Source organism: Anas platyrhynchos, chromosome 4 (genome assembly GCF_047663525.1).
Source record: "Anas platyrhynchos isolate ZD024472 breed Pekin duck chromosome 4, IASCAAS_PekinDuck_T2T, whole genome shotgun sequence".
NCBI classification, from domain to species: domain Eukaryota; kingdom Metazoa; phylum Chordata; class Aves; order Anseriformes; family Anatidae; genus Anas; species Anas platyrhynchos.
Genome location: NC_092590.1, coordinates 77120531 through 77139462, shown reverse-complemented (window position 1 = coordinate 77139462; position 18932 = coordinate 77120531). Strand labels below are relative to the sequence as shown.

The following is an 18932-nucleotide window of genomic DNA, read 5'->3' as shown; positions in this document are numbered from 1 at the left end:
AAGGGAGGGGGTCATGGGTTGAAATAAGGATAATTAAAGGGAAAAAGGGGGGATGAAAGGAGGAAGGTACAATCAAAGGCCATGCAGAAGCACAGAGGGAAGGAAAAAAAACTCTACAGTAGAGCTTAGTGATATGGCTTAGTGGAGGACTTGTTAGTGTTAGGTCAGAGGTTGGACTAGGTGATCCTCTACCCTAAATGATTTACTGATTCTGTGATCAATGAGCATTGTTTAGCCACATCCTGGGAACCAGGGCCTCAATATGCCTCCCAGTTTTTTGGGGAGGACTTGATGATGTCTTCATAAGAGCCCCCCTTCTCCTTCCCTACCTTTTTATTGCTGAATGTGACAACATACGGTAAGGAATATCCCTCTGGTTGCTTTAGGTGAGCAGCCCTGGTGATGTCCCCTCCTTGTCTGTTGGCTTTTGCGGGGACTTGGAGGGAGTTTTGGTGCTGTGCCAGCACTGCTCAGCAGCAGACACAACACTGGTGTGATACCAGGGCTGTTCTAGCTCCAAGTGCAGAGCACAGCACTGCATGGGGCTGCTGCAGGGAAGGAGAACTCCAGCCCAGCCAGACCCTGTGCTCTGAGTTGAGGATAACAGGAAAAAAATAAAATAAAAATCTGACAGGTGCCTCATTTGCAAGTGTTGCCTGCTTTGACGCTTTCCATGTGCTTTTTGTAAGGATGTAGCTGAGAACTGGGAGGCTGTAAGTCAATAGCAGCTGTCGTGTGTTTCTAAAAAGCTCCTTGTTGCTTGTGCAGTGTGTCAGCTCATATAAGCAAACATATTGCACCTTGCAGGCCCCCAGAACAGGAGTAAAAGGAATACATCTGAGTTTTGGAACCCCTTCACGATGATCTTATTGCTTTTTGATGGGCAGAAACTCACAGTTCAACCATGAAGCTACTCCAAGTTGTTCCCTTGGGGTGGGGTTTGGGGTGTAGATGGTCTTAGTTCCCTTACTATACCCATTTGAGGTCTCTTCTGTAGCGATGCCAAGGAAAATAGCACTTTCTTGAGATCTGCTTTTGGAGGCTTCACATGGATTTGGGGAATAGTTTGTGGTAAAATACAAAGAAAAGTTGGCTGAAGGGCTGAAGCAGTGGGAGATCCTGATCTCAAGTTAATCCAGTGGGTACCCAGGTATTACCCAGTGCCCTGAGGTCCAATCCTGCTGTCATCCAGGGTGTCTTCAGCAGGTCACTTCCACGCTGTGCATCAGCTCCCCCACCTGCAAATCAGGGATGCGGAAATGAATGGGAGGGGAAAGAGGGAAGGAAGGGAGGAAAACAGGGTGGTCTGGGGGATTTTTCTCTTTTACAATGCTTTTGAGGATACAATTTGAGGTGTGAAGGGTTTATTTTTATTATCATTACAAAATCCAATTTGAATGCCCTATTCAAAATGACCACTTTTGCTCCTATCAGTATTGAATAAGGAGGTTAATCTCTTTAACAATGCATGAGCCTTTAAACTGACACAGCATTTCCTTCCTTTCTTTAGTTGCACGAGTTTCTCAATGTTGGCAAGGGGATTTCTGATGACATTGCACGAAGATTTCCAGTGTACGCTTTGGACTTCACTGATGGTATGTTGGCCAATGTTTATGGAAGCATTGGCCCGATTTTAAAATTTTTGTGATACAATGTCCTGTTTACAGTGTGCATTGAATGTTCTTTGATATGTGTAATGGCTCTCTTATTTCTTATTCAAAAGAATATGTTGATAAAAGCTGGTGAATAGGTGGCGTGGCACATCGTAGATGAGAAGCTTGCGGTGTTCCCTTAACAAAGGTGCTAGCTTTATGGAGACCTTGTTTCTTATTAAACAATGAGGCAGTTAAATAGATTGATTATGGGTGTGTGCAAACACAGATCAACTCATAGAGACCTGATTAGTCAGTGGTGGCCTAATAGAGCCTTTCTGCTGTCCTGGTAAGCCAGAACCAGTAGCAATTATGATGCTGTTGGAGTTGAGAATGCTTAAAGAAAACCCGAGCAGCACTAACTTCGGCTCTGTACCCCTTAAAAACAGGATAGAGCTTGTCTGCTGTAGCCAGATCACTGGAGCGTCAACACAATGTTTACACTGAGCTTCATATTTTGGGCTTTATATAGCTCCGTTGATGGCCTTGTTGGTTTTCAGAGTCACTTTCTCCCTTTCTACTTGGGGCTTTCAGGGATTCTTAAAGGCCATGAAAAATCTTCACATGAAGCAGTTACGTGGCTTCAGCCTGATATGGAAGCATGTTCAATTTCTTACAGCTTTTGGGGGATTTGTTTAATATCTTCAAGTATCTGGAATCAAACCCAAAAGGCTTGCATGAAATAAAGACGTAGAGTGTAGGCAAGGAGAATCCAGGGACTCTATCAAACGCCTTTCTGCTGTTAAACTCCTTATGTCAAGGCACAATTGTCCCAACACACACATCTGAGGACTGTTGCCCTTGGAGTTGATATAAGAAGGCAAGATGCCCACCCAAGTCCCATTTTACAGAGAAGTATTTTAGTGCAAAGCCACTGAAGTCTAGCTAACACTCCATTTTTCTGGGGGTCAGGGGCATGTTGAAGAGGAAGAGGGACAAGAAATTATTTTCAGGGTAGCAGCAAGGAGCCAGATTCAAAACAAAATTGTTTCTTGGCAGATGTATCATTAGTACCAGGTCTGTCAGAGGACATAAGCTCCTGATTTGGACACCTCTGGAATAGTTTCAGGATACTTCATCTCTGTAGCTGTTGCTTTCTAGGGCTGTCAAAGTCCAACTGTTCATTGTAAAGGGGTAACAAAGCACTTCAGAAGGGAATTGCTGCAAGACGGCTGTTCAAGGAGGAGCATCCTGTGGGGAGCATTGAAATGTAGCTGTCTGCTTGCTCTATCTGTGGCTGTCTGCATCCTGAGCGCAGGAAACAGTTCCCAAAGTGCACCATTTGATGGTCCTGCAGCCAACGTTGGCTCTCTCTGGCTTTGCATACAGAATAACCTGTGTGTGCTGCTTCTCAGCCCTGGGTCTGTCAGCGATAGCAGAGTGAAACTTAAACTATTGCAGCTCAAATGTGAAGCTCACCTTAAGAGCTGTTGTGCTTTCATGTATGATATGGGGGAGAGGAGGATTTTCAAAAACCTATATATATTAGGATGTGCCACTTCTTCCCAGAAACCAGAAATTAAGATAAATTCTTTAAGGATCTGCATGGAATGAAAACCAGATGGAGCTTAAAGCATCTGCCATAAACCACCAAGACCGAAGGTGATCAGGAATGTGAAATTCCTGGACCATCTCAAAGCAGCAGTGTACCAAAAACTGTAGGGATTTGAGCTATCCAAATATCTGTGCTCCAGACAATCACATGTACATCATCAAAGAGCTTTGAATTGCAAAGATGCTTCTCTTTTTGAATGGTCGGAGCCTCTAAATCCTTAAGCTGAGAAGCATCCTGGGATTTTGGTTTAGACAGATAAACTGATTAAGAGCAGGGTGATAAATAATAAGGCTTTTGTAGGGCCAGCAAGTGTTTTGTCAGTTGGACTTTTTGTGCGATTGATCTCATTCACATGCTGTGCAAATCTGGCCTTTAAATTATCCTTAACCATCATGATTTGAAAGAGGGCAGAAGGGAGTCATCTTCCTCTATTTTTTTTCCCCTCCAGATTAGGAATTGTAGTTTAAGTCTGTTTCGGATTGTGGAAGTCATGTCTGTTTAGTGCAGCTTGATTTCAACTACTGAACACTCAAGGATCAAGGAAGAGTTTTCTCAACTGTTCCTCCAGAATTGCTGATCTTTATAGAGGAGAAAAATAGTGAATTAAGATGGGCCTTTTTCCTTAGTGCTTCTCCTACCCTAGGTTAGTTATTGGGGTAGCTCCTGCATCACTTCACAGCCCTTCGTTCCTAAACATCACCTGGGTGCAAGAGTACAAAGCCCAGTTGAGGTCTGACTTCTTGGCTGCTTTCTGGCATCATGACCTGGGTTCACAGGTCTTCGTCAGTGGTTGGATCTTCAAAAACATGTTTTCTGTGTGAATGTTTCTCCAACAGGCTGGAAGGAATGAGAAGTTTAAGCTTTGAGTCTTGGATTTGTTTCTTTGAGCTTCCCTAGTCTGAGCACATGCTTGGCTTCTCTGTCACAAGATCAGCTGGATTTCCTTTTCCAGCAAAGTTCTTGGTCTCACTTGTAATGTGATCTACTCTTCCTAGGACTTTAGGGAAGATTTGTCTTCTGTTCATCTTTAGAAAACTGGGCAGACTCCAGCACTTATTAACATAAGTGAAAGTCCAGCTTGAGGGCTTTAGCAGAAGTTTGTTTTGCATTTTATGACTACACTTACGAAAACCTACAGATATCTTTAATGTTTTTACCATTGAAAGGTGACTTTTTTAATCCAGGTTTAATAGGCATATCATTGCTGATGCAAATCCGTATAATTAAACTTGCTTTGCATTAGAGATTTCAGAGAATTGGGAAGGAATGTTAGTCAGGCACTTCACAATGTCCATTTGTCTCAGGTTTGGATTAATCTGCAATTAGTATACTTGAAGAGCTCTAGTCCCAGCCTTTGGGTCTGTTGGTCTTCACTTATTGGTGCGTAATACCAGGCAAAGTGAGGCCAGTAATGCTGCAGAGTTCTCTGAAACTCTAACCTGGTAATTTAAAAAGACACATTTCAGAAATTCGAGCAAGTAAAATAGAACTGTCACGTTGATGAACATAATTGCTTCCTCTTTCAGTGTGTAGATGTACCTTAATTTCAAGGGATTGCTTCTGTAATAGGCAGCTACTCAAATCTCACAGCTGGACTGAGTTGATTTTCAGCTATAAATTTACACGGTGCAGTTGGAGTGACACACTCCTCGATGGCTTTATGAGCCTGCTGCGGATGAAATGCCATCATAATGCAGCCCACCTTCCTTTAAATGAAGTAATGTCAGTCCCTGGGTTGCAAATAAACCCTGGAAATATTTAGCCAGATGTCGATTTTTAAAAGGTGAGTTGTGATTAATGCTGGAAATCAGTGCTTGTCTCATCTGAGCCTGTACAAGGAGACAGCACTTGATGATGATTTTTAACTGCAATTGAAGAGTGATTGTTTGTGTGAAAGGGTATGTTAGATTTGTTATTGTCTCCATTATGAAGTGAATTTTTCTGCCCACCAGAAGGGATTCTTTGCTATTTAGATCTCTCGTGGCTGAAAACAGGCTTCCCTTCTACTGGAAACCTTGAATCCAACCATGATGTGGCATAAGGTCCTCTGTGGTCAGCATGGACTCCTGCTCCAACTCCTGCTTTGCAAGCATTGAAGCTGAAGCCAAGAGCCACACACAAGCTTTTATGATGCTCTTCAAGGCTTCTCCCTTCCCCCTGCTTTATGCCGTGGTTTATTTAACTGAAAGCTTTTTAAAGAGAGCCTCACCTCTTACAAAGCTTTCTCTGCTCAGAAAATGAGCACTTCTTGATTTATTTCTCTGGTCCCGGTTGCCTGTTCCTTTATGAATGCTTTCAAGTGGTGCTGCTTCTCTCCTTTCATGTTGAAGAGACTCCTTTGTCCAAAACTGCTTTCTGAAGCCACGCAGAGTCACCAGAACAAGGAGTGACAATCTCTACTTGTAGAACTACCACTTGGTCACTACTTGCCCTTTTCTCTAAAGGTCTCAGGCACTTGCGAGTGTGAGGTAAGCGCCTGTAGCTGTTTGACTTGATCACATGAGAAGACTTCATCTGCAAAAAAAAAAAGACATTTTAGGCCCTGTGGTTGCCAAGAGTGGTCAGGAATGTGGTTTGTGGTTTCTGAATCTTCGCAATAAGCTGAAAAGAATCTGCCTCAAAGTGGCTGGTCCCATGACTCCTGGAAGGTCAGGCTTATATTTGCACGTTTGAGATGTCTCCCGTTAAGTTTCAGCACTGCCTGTTTTCTCTACTTTCTTTCAAGGATGCTGAGCATCGGAAGTCCTGTTCGTGTCTGTCTTGTCTGCAAGCAGGAGCCATCGCAAGGTGTCCTTTACTCAGGTGTCTGCCCGATCATCACACACCATCTCTGGTTTTTGGCTCTTTCATCCTCCTCCTGTCCTTATCTCTGCACTGCAAGTGGTGCAGAAAACAGGTGTTTGATAAGATCTCAAAGTCATTGAGTGATTGCTTTTCACTCCAGTGATAGTCTGTTGTGGCAATGCTCAAATTTTCTCCGTTTGGCACCAGCAGCCTAAGATGCAAAGTCCTCCCTTCTCTGATTCAACTCATTGGCTTGTAGCTCCCTCAGCAAGAGACTGATACTAGCAAAGGCTTAGGTGGGATTTTTTTGGAGCTTAGGGGCAGATGCCTGTGTGGGTGTTCACTGCTCAGGTGGCTTCCACAAATGGTGATTTGGGAGAACTCCAAGCCTGTACAGGTGTCTGCAGGAGCATCATCAAGGATGGTGGCACAGGCAGGTTGTTGCAAGAGTGGATTTTCTTTGGAAGATGCTCTCTGAGGCTGCTCAATGAAAAACTAGTTCTTGAACAATATCAGATGTTGTCATCTTGCCTCCTTTCTCTTATGGGGTGATATGAGCACACTGAGGATGGACACCAGCCTGAAAACTGGAAAGGGAAAAGAAACTACTTCAGAGGTCCTTAAAGTCATAATATGACACTTGAATCCTCTTTCTGGCTGCTTTTGTTGTGGCCTGGCATATGTTTTCTGATGGAGATGAGAGGGGGTGAGTGGATGGAAAGAAACGAAAAGCCATTCTTTCAGAAGGCTTTTTTTTAAAGCAAAACTCTCTTAATGTACGCATTCCTGACCTCTTGTGCTATTTGTTTTTGTAAGTCTGCTAGCACTAATTGGCTCAGCATAGCACATTATTGATTCAAGCCTGTAACTCAGATTTCTGCCTAGGGGAAGATGAAGTGCTTCGTGTTTTCTTGCCCAAAGCATTGTGAGTTGGGAAGATCAAACTTGTTAGGGCCGTAACAGAGAATACCTAAGAAGATGGTATTAAAAGGCAGGGGGTAGGGATTTCTGAACCCTAAATTTCTGGCTTCTGCTTTGATCCTCTTCAAAATTTCTTGGGCTGGTAAAACCAAACAAACTACTGCTGGCGTTCCCTGTTTTTGATGATGCCAGAAGTCTGAATGACTATCTGGTGGCATGTTGGTGCTTCTAGTTCTGGTCCCAGATGAATACAGGTATGAATGTGCAAAAGCAAGTGTCAAATACCACCTATATGTTTAAGAGTAAAGCAAACTTCTACTTCTGCCTTCCAGTATTTAAAGAGCTAATGATACACGTGGCTGTTGTGAATACAGTTTGAATGCTTTCGAAGTGAGCACCACTAATGTGACTGTTTGGGTTTACACTCTAGGTATTATTGGAAACAACAAGGCTATAGGAAAATACATCACAACTATGATATTTCTGTATTTTGCCTGCCTCCTTCCATCTATTGCATTTGGGTCCCTCAACGATGAAAACACCCGAGGAGTTATTGGTAAGTTTATCCTTTTTTTGCATCTCTTTTTAGGATCCTGTGTATTCCAGTTGGGTAGCTCTGGTCACTCAAAGCTTTGATTGCTTTTCTTTGCAGACTAAAACATCACTGGAGATTTTTTCTAACTTAGGCTCATGAGTTTTTCTCACAAGACAAGCAGTTGAACACTGGGCATTCTCAACAGTCTCTGATGGATAGAGATATATTCTACCATATTTTTAAATAATGCTTGCTTTATAACTATGCCATTACCTGCACATTCTTCCCCTAGGACAAGCTCCCATGCTTTTGATCTGAATTTGATTGCCAGTATCCAAACCACTGGTATAGTGGATGATGATTTGCTTTGTTCCAGCTGGGGCCCTGAAGCAGTTCCTGCTGCTATTGCGGTTCATTAGATTCGTAGCTGAAATCTTGTCCTGAAGGTCTCCTGAATGAAACTTGATGGCATCCTAAATTATTGTGCAGTTGGACTCGGTCTTTGTAGGTCCCTTCTTGAACTATTTTATTAATAAAGTTTGCCAGGAAAGGGTCTTTTCATGTTTTCACAAAGTCTCACCTCTATATGTTTTAAATATTGTTCTCTGTGAATTCAGTGTTTGTTGATTAGAAAACAAATGTGTCTTTCCATCCTTCCCAATTCTTCATAGACGTGCAGAAGACAATCGTTGGCCAGTGTATCGGAGGGCTGCTTTATGCACTCTTTTCGGGGCAACCTCTAGTTGTACTCCTAACTACGGCTCCTTTAGCACTCTACATTAATGGTAAGCCTATTAAATGTGTGTGTTGGGGTCTGATGTGATTGCAGTTGGTGGAAAGGGACTTTGGATGTGAACCCTGCAACCCTGTTAGTGCCCTTGTTGTGTTTTTTTTTTTTTCCTTAAATCAATTTTAAAGGGATGTTTTTGGTGCTGAGAGAAAAGAAATTTGATTCATGTTTGGTTAAAGAAAGTTGGTTTTCAATGGAATCATCTTGCACAGAAAACGTGTTGAGAATAAGCATTTTTGCTTCAAGGAGGAAATCTTTTTGTCAGATGGTTTCCTTGAGGAGCTGCATTTAATCACCTGGAAGCTAAGAGGCCAGTAGCAAGGGTTCTTTGTTGGTCTCAGTGTGATAAGCAGCTTTCCAGTTACAGCTGTGAGATATTACTGAGCTGGAAGTGTAAAGGAGCCAACTCGATCTGCATCTTTAGAAGTGATCAGATGGGCTCCAACTAGCTTGAAAGGTTTAAGACACTTAAAGGTTTAAGGTTTTAGTTCATTGAGGTGACTGATTAAGCATGACACAGAAGTGTGAGTTCCCTTGCTCAACAGCACCTGAAGTGTCAGTGAGCAAACTCTAAGGGCTGATTCTGTGGCCTTGATTCTTAGGGGAAAGAGGCTTTGAGCAGTGTGGGAGAATGTTTTTCATGTGCTTCTCCCTGTTTACAGTGGAAGGGGAGATGGGGAAAAAAAATTAGTTTGCCCAAAGTTTGTGTGGGTAATGTCTTGAAAGGGGTTCTCTTTGCCATCTAGCAAATGAGAATTTTGGGGTGTTGATGACAGGAGCTTAATCTGACATGTAAATGCTTCGTTTCTGCAGTCATCCGAGGAATCTGTGATGACTACAACTTGGATTTCAGTGCTTTCTATGCCTGGATTGGACTGTGGAACAGCTTTTTCCTCGTGATGTACTCCCTCTTTAATTTCAGTCTTCTGATGAAGCTCTTTAAAAGGTAGCTATTTTCAAGAAGTCATATTTTGATCAGATTATTCAGCAAATGGAAAAATTATACATTCTACAAGCTCCTTAATTACAAACTTGCTGCAAAATGTATTTTGTGAGATGAGGCTAGTATCATTTCGGCTTATTGTTCCAGCTTGAAAGAAGCTTTTAAAGATTCACTGGGTTTTCTTTCCGGAGTTGGAGTCTAACTAAAATTGGTATATTTTCATGTAAATGCATGAATATGCTGATTTCCTTTGAATGAAGTTGAATGCAGACTCTGGTAACGTCTGTATTAATTTGTGGGATTTTTTTTCCACAGGTCAACGGAAGAAATAATTGCACTTTTTATATCCATCACGTTTGTGCTTGATGCCTTCAAAGGCATTATTAAAGGTAAGTCTTGCAATGATACTCTTCAGTCCAGATCTCTGCTTTGCTTCATTGTCAAAGGGAAATATGAGGCTGCAAGTATGCATGACACTTGCTTGTTCCATGTTCTTTCAGGGTCTTCAGGAAAAGATCAAAGTGTTTGAGACATAAGCAGCTCTGTGTCAGCAGTTTACATGGATATGTAGAATTTCTATCGTCTCTAATTTCAGTTAGCTGAGATAGGATTAGGCTTTTAGCTTTCCAAGAGGAGAAACCATTATTAATGTTGCTGTCAGTCTTCCCCTGATATCACTCCTTTTGAATGATCCTAGCAAAAAAGAGTGATTTACATGCAGTGCATCTAGACCTTTCCTGTCCACATTATTAAACTATATGGATGGAAGTAGTTTTTTTTTTAAAAAAAAAAAAGTGCCTCCATTCTTCTGAGCTGACACCCTTCTACCTTAATGGCAACTTAGACTGCAGTGCATTCCAGGGTGCTGCTAAAGCTATTCTGCCTTTTCCAGCCATGTGCTCCCCATTTCTGGGTTAACTTCTGGATGTGGACCCATGAGTAGCTTTCACGTTTAACACATTTCTCTAGCACCTTTCTTTCTGACCAGGATTGGCAGGAGGTATTTGTGAAGGTAAAAGTCGTTAACAGAAATTCCATGTGGATGACAGCCTTTCTGTTCATCCCAACAAGGAACTGGCCAAGTCTAAATTCAATGTGTTTTTGATCAATTGTCCAATGGCCTGAAGTTTGGGACTGTTCCCTTGAAGTCCTTCAAGATGAACCTAACCACACTGAGCATGTCATGTAATTTCAATGTCCTCATGCTTCTTCATGGTATCTTGTGTATGAGAAGAACACCTTCAAAGAGGAATCTTGATACTGAAAAAGGAATTTGGAGCAAGACATTTCCTGGATTTATTGGGAATCCTTAATTTGGCTCCATGGGCACATGCTTTGATTGTGCAATCAGTGTTTTTTCTCTGCAGAACACCTGCCTCTTTCAAATATCCTGCACAGGCAAAGCCTGGTGAAAGAGAAGCTGCTCTGGGGTGCTTTGCTTTCTCCTTGCCTAATATGCAGCTGTGTTTTACTAGAAGTGTCCTGTTAGTGCCCTGTTTTAAAGACATTGAACAGCCTCCCTGTGGCACTGAGCAGTTGAACAACTAGCAAATGTTTGCAGTGTTTCTGTAGCAGAGAGCTGCTTCCCTGTAACAAGGGCATGGGATGCAAGTTAAAAGTGCAGAAAGCATCCTTTCATCTCTGTTGCCAAACCTTCAGGAATATATAAGTAGTACTTCAGTGGGGACAGCAGAGGAGGCTGAATGCTAATCACTAATTGGTGAATTGGAGTAATTCTCCTGTGAACTTGGAAAGGGCTGAGTTTATAGGAAAAGGGTAATAAATCAAGCCAGTGCTCTGCTTGTTTGCCAGGTCCTATTGGCTTGAGCTGCATCTGAGGGTGTTTAGTGCATCAACAAAAGAGATCTCATGTCCAGCCAGGTTCCCAGGTATAGAAGGGCAGTGATGCTGGCAGGCACAGACTTTATCCTAAACCCTCTCTGTACTCATATTTAAACATGACAGCAGCACAGCTCACAGCCACGGGCTTGTTTTTGCTCTTCTGCCCCCATTTTGTAGCAGGAGGTGATGCTGCTGCCATCACCCTTCACACTCAAAACTTGGGTTGAGCAGTTAAGTAGGAGGAAGAAGCTGGTCCTGGTAATGGCTAGCCAGCTGACAGGGACTTTTGAGCATGCTTAGTGTTGATGTATATGTTCCTTTTGCTCAGATATGTTTTCCTCAGTCTGTTCATAGCCTCTTTTTTTGCAAGGTACCCATAGATATGCAGGAAAGAAGGGGGGAGGGATGTGATACTGTACAGATGAATTGGGCTGTGTGTTGGAGCCATCCCGGTGACACTTTGTTTTCGGCACGTGGCCCAGCCACCAAAGCTGTATTTGTTTGATCTTGACATCTGCACTCTGCAGGAAACAGCGACAAACTGGCCGAAGTAAATAACACAAGTTAATGTTGTTGGAAGGAACTTGAGCATGTGCTAGGCTTCGGGATGGCTCTGTTTCAGCAAGAGCACCACCTGCTTTGCTCTGAACAAGGGCAGCAAGATTCACTTAGTTTTCTGTTATCAAAACAAACCAGTGCCAAAATCTGCAGCAGTTTAGTATTTTATAGCACATCGTGGTACAGGACAAAGGCCTCCCACTACTGTATTGACACATTCTGAGTGTAGTAAACAAAAGTCAGGAAAGTTTTTATGTATTAAGGTTGAGATGTCAGCCCAAATGTATTATTGGGGCTGTAGCAGCGTGTGGTAAACTGAGAAAACCCCCAAGACCCAACACGAAATAACTTGGATTTTGAGTCCAAACCTAATTAGAGGTGTTCAAATGCATTCTGTGTAGTTGCAGAGCTGTATGTGCTGTTTATGCTCAGTAACTGTGCGTGTTTCTGGGACTTACTAATGGTTAGGGTCAGCTGAGACAGTCAACAGGCTTCTAGCTCTGGCAAGCTGCTGATCCCCAGGAAATACTTCCATAATTTTTATGACAAGAGTGTCCTTTAACATTCAGAGCCGGAAACGGTGAGTCCACCAGCAACCTGTTTGATGCTGGTGTGCGGGTCGTGGCAGTGTCCCGTGCCTCAGTTTACCTATTTGCAGAGCAGGTGTGGGTGTCCTGCCTGAGCTTGGACACAGCTGCGAGGATGGAGGGAGGAAATGACAGCAGCAGAGCCTCTTCCGCAGCACGCGATGCACAAGCACAGGGTGCTGACAGAGGCCATAACGGGATCACTCCTTGGGGGAAGCTTTCTCATGCTTAAAAGTGCAATGATCTCCTCATTTCTGGCTGCTGCTGCTGGGAGCAGCTTGGAAGGTTAATCCTCAAACTGCAAACTTTCTTCTGTGATGTTTACACTTGTGTACAAATGTTTTGAATGTGAAGTAACAGGTCTCTTCTCCTGTGGCCTTCGTGTCCTGTTGGACCCTGCTGTTGAATGCCTCAGTTCCCTTTTTAAAAATCAAGGTGGTACAAGGAGGGCTGTAATTGCTCTTCAAATGGCACCACAAATAAACATGAGGCATCTTACATTGAGATGAGCTCCAAACCAGCAGTAACCCCAACTGCTTCAGCCAAATCCAAGGTGGCTGCAAATACCAGTTGAGCTTTGCAAGAATGCTTAAAGGTTGTTTTTGTCTCCTTTCAAATGTTTAGAATTTGTTTTGCCTGTTTTCCCTGTAGCTGCTGCAGATGGAAAAGCTGAGCTGCTTTGGGGTTTCCAGAAACTGTTTTTATTATTTGAGGAGGTGCAGGGTGGAGAATGTTATGAAGAGCATTATAGCCTGAGTTTCACTGCTGTATTTCTGTTTTAAAGGGGATGGTCTTGCCTGAAAACCTTTGTTTCCTTCTGCAAAGCCTGAAGGAATATTTTTGTCTAAAGCAAAGAAAGGCAGAGGGACTGTAAATTTTGGACATGGTGGTTTCCATCCTCCTGTATCTCCCTGTTGGGGGGGGGGGGGAAGAGCGGGTGCTGCCTTGCAGTCACACAACACAGGAGTAGCAAGGCTGCAAAACAGAACTACCTTCTGATTTTACATGCTCCATGTGACATTTCAGGCTCTTGCTCCAAAAAGAGGTGAAACCACCCCAACACCACATTTATGTGCTTGGAGCCAGCCAGTGCCATAGGAATGGCAACATGACTTGTCTAAATGCTCAAAAGCAAGAGTGCATTTACAACGGTTAATTACTTATATAAATGACTCTTAACTGAGCTAATCTAATACATTTATGGACAATTCCAGAGGCATTACTGTTTCACTTGTACAGGTTTACTTCAGATGCTCAATAATTCTATTTCAATTTGCAGTGTGAATTTAAATGTTCTGCCAGATTTTGCATATTGTCAACACTTATCTTTAAATCTGGACCAGCCCCGGAGGAAAAGTAATTACTGTGCATTGTGCAGTCCTTTTAAGGATCCAGGCAGTCTGTCTGCTCTTAATTTTTTCAGAGATCCTGATGTAATTTTTTAGCAGCCTGCTTGAAAGTAGGTGTCTGTTTTCTGCTTAAGAGCAGTGATTCCAGTGCTAGGAATAAAATATTATAATTAGCACTGTAAGCACTTACACTTCATACCTGTTGATTTAGATCAGTGTAATTTTTTATCTGGCAAAAGAAGTGAAAATTTTGTAAAGTGCTCGCTTTATGAGAGAAGCAGCTCTCCTGATTTCTTTTCACTGGTTTGAGGGGTAGAGCTATAAACCTGGTGAAGCGTAATGTTAATGCTGCATGATCAAGCAAGAAAGAACCACATTATTTTACTTTCTCTGATTGTCACAAACCTATCCTAATGCTTGCCTGTTGGTTGTTTGTACAGTTTTTAAGAAATATTACTACCATGGGCGCACAGGAGACAGTTACTTGGAAAAAGCACGAACTGATGCTATTCCAAGCCTCGGCATCAATACCACCTTCTTGATGAATTCATCAGTGAGCAGATCCATGTCCCTAGAGAATCAAACAGGCACGCATGATGTGCATTATGGACGTGAAACTGCCGTCCTTAGTCTCATGTTGATGTTGGGTACCCTTTGGCTTGGTCATACGCTCTATCAGTTTAAGAAAAGGTGAGTTTACTTTAGTCTTAGAGCTCAGACTATTGATTATTTCATATTATCTATGAGGAATCGCTAATGATTTTGTGACCCAGGGAAATCAGGTGGAACTCTTCCATTAGCAGCTGTGGAAGCCAAAGCCAGAGACAAGCTTGGCTGGCCACCTGGAAAATGTTAGAGCAGAACAAAATGTTCGGTCACTGGATGATGCCCTTCCGTATTTGGTTTGGCGTCGCAAGTGACATTTTGGAAAGCTTTGGGTGAATCATGCATTTCATGTTTGGAACTCTTGTAACTCATCAAATAAGCATTGAACCATTTTGGGGGGGCAAAATCCCTTATGGTGTAGAACAGCCTACTGGGAAGGTACCTTCAGTGTACTCTTGGAAGTCAAATGGCCACCCCTAACATGGGTTTTAATCCCATTGCCTTTAAAACTCTTGGAAATGCTTGAGTAAGCAATTAAACTGATGTGGAAATTAGATGCCAATTGGTGCTGCAGGACTGCATTGTATCTCTTGTTTCCTTCTGGGTTTTGCTCATGCATTCATCAACCATCAAAGGCGATAGATTCCAGAGGATTTAAGCTGAATTGAAGACTAATTCTTTGCTCCAAACATCTCTTTAGAATGGCAAGATTGGACTGAATTTTCATTTGTTAGTATTAATGCTGTCTGGATCGAGCAATTGTCTGTTCAGTGTGGTGTTGATAGTTTTTTGTCTTTAAATTTCAGCCCATATTTGCATGCAAGAGTCCGTGAAATTCTGTCCGACTGTGCCTTACCGATTTCAGTTCTGACTTTTTCTGTTGTGGGTTCCTATATCTTCAAGGAAATTGAAAGTAAGTTATATTTTTTTGTTCTCTGAAATACTGGGGGAAGCTTCTTAGGGTACATAAGAGGAATTAAATCCCAGGAAGTCTTTGCTATTTAAAAAAGGCAAAGTTCTCCCATGTAATATTGCAAATCCTGTGTGTATTCCCCCTAACCCAGCAGCTCTGATTTCATCAATATCAATTTAATTCATTCAAAACAGGGCTGAGTAAAGTTTCTTCTCTAGATAAATTACTTCAGCCTGTCTTTTCATCTCAGTGTAATTTAAAGTGTATCTCTTACAACAAAGGGAATCAACAATTTCTGGCAAAGAACAAAGGACAGTAATTAGCAGACAGGAACTGTTGTTGCCAGTTGTGCAGACGTAGAGTTGATGATCCCAGTTTGTCCTCTTTGTCTCCACTTCACGTTTTCCTAATTTAGGTGAAATGGTGCAGAGCATCTGGGCAGTTTTAAGTTACATGAGGAAATCTAAAAATGATACACCATTCATTGGCCAAAGAGATCAGCTTTTCCATATCAGGAAGTGATAATGGGGACAGGAATTGCATTGTCCTGTGGTGACGTGAATGGGTGATGTGAGGAAATGTATGGAAACAAATAAGAAATTACTTTTCTGTGATGACCATTCCATCCAGTTGTGGCCATGTGTAATTTATCCCTACTGATGGATTACTTCTACTGGCAGAAAGCAGGGGCACAGCTTGTTGCATGTGGGAAAGTTTTTCAAAATGTTTGCTCAGTCGATTAACTGAGCAGGAGGGCTCTACAGTTAGAAATAAGGATTTGTAATCTAAAAATGCTTTGCATCTTTGAAAAATAAGCCTTCCATTTTTGTTTCAAACAATGTCTCCCTAGAACTAGCCGTAAACCATCAAGTCAGGATGGTGGCCAAGCCTTGAGAAGGGAAGAAAATCTGAAGTAGCTAGATGAGCCTGTCTTTTCTGGCCTTCTGGCTCCCACATGCCAGAATGTCACAATTTTTTTTGTTTGTTCTCTGTAGTATGGGTTAAAAATAAAATGATTTGAGTCCTTGTAGATGGTTGGTCAAGAAAGTTGCATCCTAACATCACTCCCCTCCTCTTTCCAGTGTCTAAATTTAACTACAACCCATCCGAGAGCTTGTTTGTGCTGGCCCCAGTCCAGTCTCTCTCCATTGGGTCGGTGATGAGTGCCATGGGGCTGGGGTTCCTCCTCTCAATGCTCTTCTTCATAGAGCAGAACATCGTGGCATCGCTCACAAATGCCCCGGAGAACAGGTAATGCTTTCAGTGTGCCTCTCCCATTACAGAGGTGCATTCTCAATCTTCTTCCTAGCATTGCTGTAGGTCAACAGGATCTCAGCTACCGAGCTGTTATTTGTTGTTGTAGCCCTATGTTCTCCACCTTGCTGTTCAAGTAAACTCCTCTCCATTCTGGTAGCTTTCCCAAAGATAGCCTGAATATTAGAGAAGATATTCAGGGAATATTCTGATAGAACTCATCATCACCATCCCCAAAAAACAATATTGGAGTGGTGAATCAAAAATTCAAAGCTTTGGTGACTTACCACCTCAGCCCATTTCTTCTTCGCTCTGTGAACACTAAGTAGATATTTGGTATGTTCTGAGATTTATAGGTGTACCAACAGATGTGTAGGGAAAGTCTGGCCCCCATGGAAACGTACACTGCTCTTGCAGTAGAGAGAACTCCTTGAAAAGGAAGAGTCAGTGACCTGGACAAATGTCATAGCACCATATACTGCAGCTGAACATCGGAAAAGAAGCATTTGAAACTCTTAAACTCTATTAGAAGTGAGGTAAAACACACCTATCGTGGTTTCATTTTTACATGGTAGGTCTGATTTATGCATAAACTTGAGCAGAGATGTTACATTATTAGAATATTCCCTTTAGTTTTTCCTGCAAACTGCAATCAGATGATATCAAGAGTGAATGTGTATGACTTTGTCAGGGAAACTACCATGTCTTAGGATTTTTCTGCTAATGTAGTGCGTGGGAGGGTTTTCTCCTTGCATGGCGCATTAGCATTCTCCATCTTACAGCTGGAGTTGCACTGAATTGGGGCAGAAAAGACGAGCTCAAATTCAGTTATACTAATCTGATTTTCTTTGACCACTTTTTTTCCTCGTCTTGATTATATCCCCTTTTAGCTAGATATCCCCTTTTATTTAGTGTTGCATAAATCTGTAATGTAAGTGGGTCATCTTTTTCCTAGAATATTTTTCTCTAATTTTGATGTTTTCCTCTATAGTGTCTTCTAAGGAGTATAAAATATTCTTTGTAGTTCTTGATAGTGTTTTTCATAACATATGAGGCAGAGCTTATGCTGATCAGGTAGCAGGGCACGGGTTTGTAGAGAAGGAAAAAATAGAACTTGACAGCTTGTGTTTGTGGTACCATCACAGAATAAAAATTCCATCGCCTATCCCAGCCAAACAGAGAACATGTTTTTGGTGTCTTACCAAATGTAGTGATTTCTTCCTGGAGAATAAGCAGGGAAAATATGCTTGCCTGCAAGTACGCTGATGTGCTTTGCCAAGGAATAATCAAAGCATGTGTAGGGGACAGTCCAAGGGATAACAGGCTGTTTGGGCACTGTGAAGATAACCCAGGATAACCTAGAGCTGTTATATGCATCTTGACCTAGACAAACTCAGTGGAGCCCATCCATTGCTCAAAATACACGTATACCACATCATGCTGCAAGCCTAAGGTATTCTAAGGGGACTAAAATGATGCTGGTATTAGACATTTGGCCTTTGTACATAGAAAACCCTCAGAAAACAGCAGCTAGGACAATCAAATAATAGCCCTGGGGAAGGTGGGAGATGCCTTTGCTCTGAGAAATTTGCACATGGGCAGGGGCCATGCTTTCCAAGCGTAAGCTGAAGCAGGAAGCGTGTACAACCCTACTGAATCCCACCCTTCCTGCCAGCACCTTCCAGCTTCAGAGGCAGAGTAGACATCCATCTGACCTAGTCACCCCGTGGCCTCAGTCAGTGGAGGGGAGCACTTTCAGTGAGACAAGTCTTTGTTCCAAAACTGATCTCCACCCAAGATTTCTGCTGCCCAAATATTGGCATCTGCTGCTGTTCTGAGATACCCGTAAGGCACAGATCTTCTTGATGTACTGTGTTGTCTGCTAGCTCCATGCACCTACTATCCTGGAGGATCTCAGGTGGTCCCAAGTTTCTGTCAGGTATTGAGCTGAGCCTTCCTGGGCTGCATTAAGACACCTAAAAGATGCCTGAGTTCATTTTTCCAGTTGGTGGTGCCTGGAGATGGATTCACCTGATCCTTTGTGTTGTGTAGGGGTGAGTTCAATTGCTGACTGTGCCCTGGTTCAGCCCAGGAACAGAAACATGGCTATAGACCTTTAACTTGGGTATCAGAGTATGAGACCCTTCCCTAGCCTTCATCTAAAATTACTAAAAGTATCTGAGAAGTTAGTACCAGATAAATATGTTCATGAAGGGGGCAAGCCTTGCAACAATTGCAAGGCTAAATGAGGTGCATGTTCACTGTTAGCAGCTGCTCCATATGAAATCCTTGCAAAGTGAATGATGTGGCTGACTCCTTGGTGGAGGCTGCCAATTTCACCCTCCCCTAACAAAATTGGTGAACACAAGGTAGCATCCCCAAATTAGGAGCATGTCTACTTGGCTGACTACTGAGTAAGAGCTGATGTTTAATAAATTCCTCCTGTTTTCTTATGCAGTAGCAATAATTGTAGGGGATTACTGTAGGGTACCAAGCCCGTGTTCAGCTCCTGGGTCTGCTTGTGGGGAAGGAAGGACATCAGGGTTAGAAGTAAGGCAGGTGGGAAATTCCAGTGTTGCTAGTTTGGCAGCCTGTGCCCAGGTTTCAAACCACTGCCCCTGAGGACTGCTAGCAGGTATGCTT

General features: G+C 42.6%; 1 protein-coding gene across 8 annotated transcripts in view; it reads left to right on the top strand.

The window, feature by feature from the left end:
* SLC4A11 (solute carrier family 4 member 11) overlaps window positions 1-18932 on the top strand; it is a 137940-nt gene that overhangs the window by 101665 nt on the left and 17343 nt on the right. For all 8 annotated transcript variants that reach the window (XM_072037904.1, XM_072037906.1, XM_072037905.1 and 5 more), the window contains 8 exons: window positions 1511-1595; window positions 7343-7468; window positions 8119-8232; window positions 9051-9183; window positions 9496-9569; window positions 13957-14206; window positions 14929-15035; window positions 16118-16286. In XM_072037904.1, the coding sequence (XP_071894005.1) occupies window positions 1511-1595; window positions 7343-7468; window positions 8119-8232; window positions 9051-9183; window positions 9496-9569; window positions 13957-14206; window positions 14929-15035; window positions 16118-16286 (1058 nt within the window). The remainder of the gene's footprint in view (window positions 1-1510; window positions 1596-7342; window positions 7469-8118; window positions 8233-9050; window positions 9184-9495; window positions 9570-13956; window positions 14207-14928; window positions 15036-16117; window positions 16287-18932) is intronic.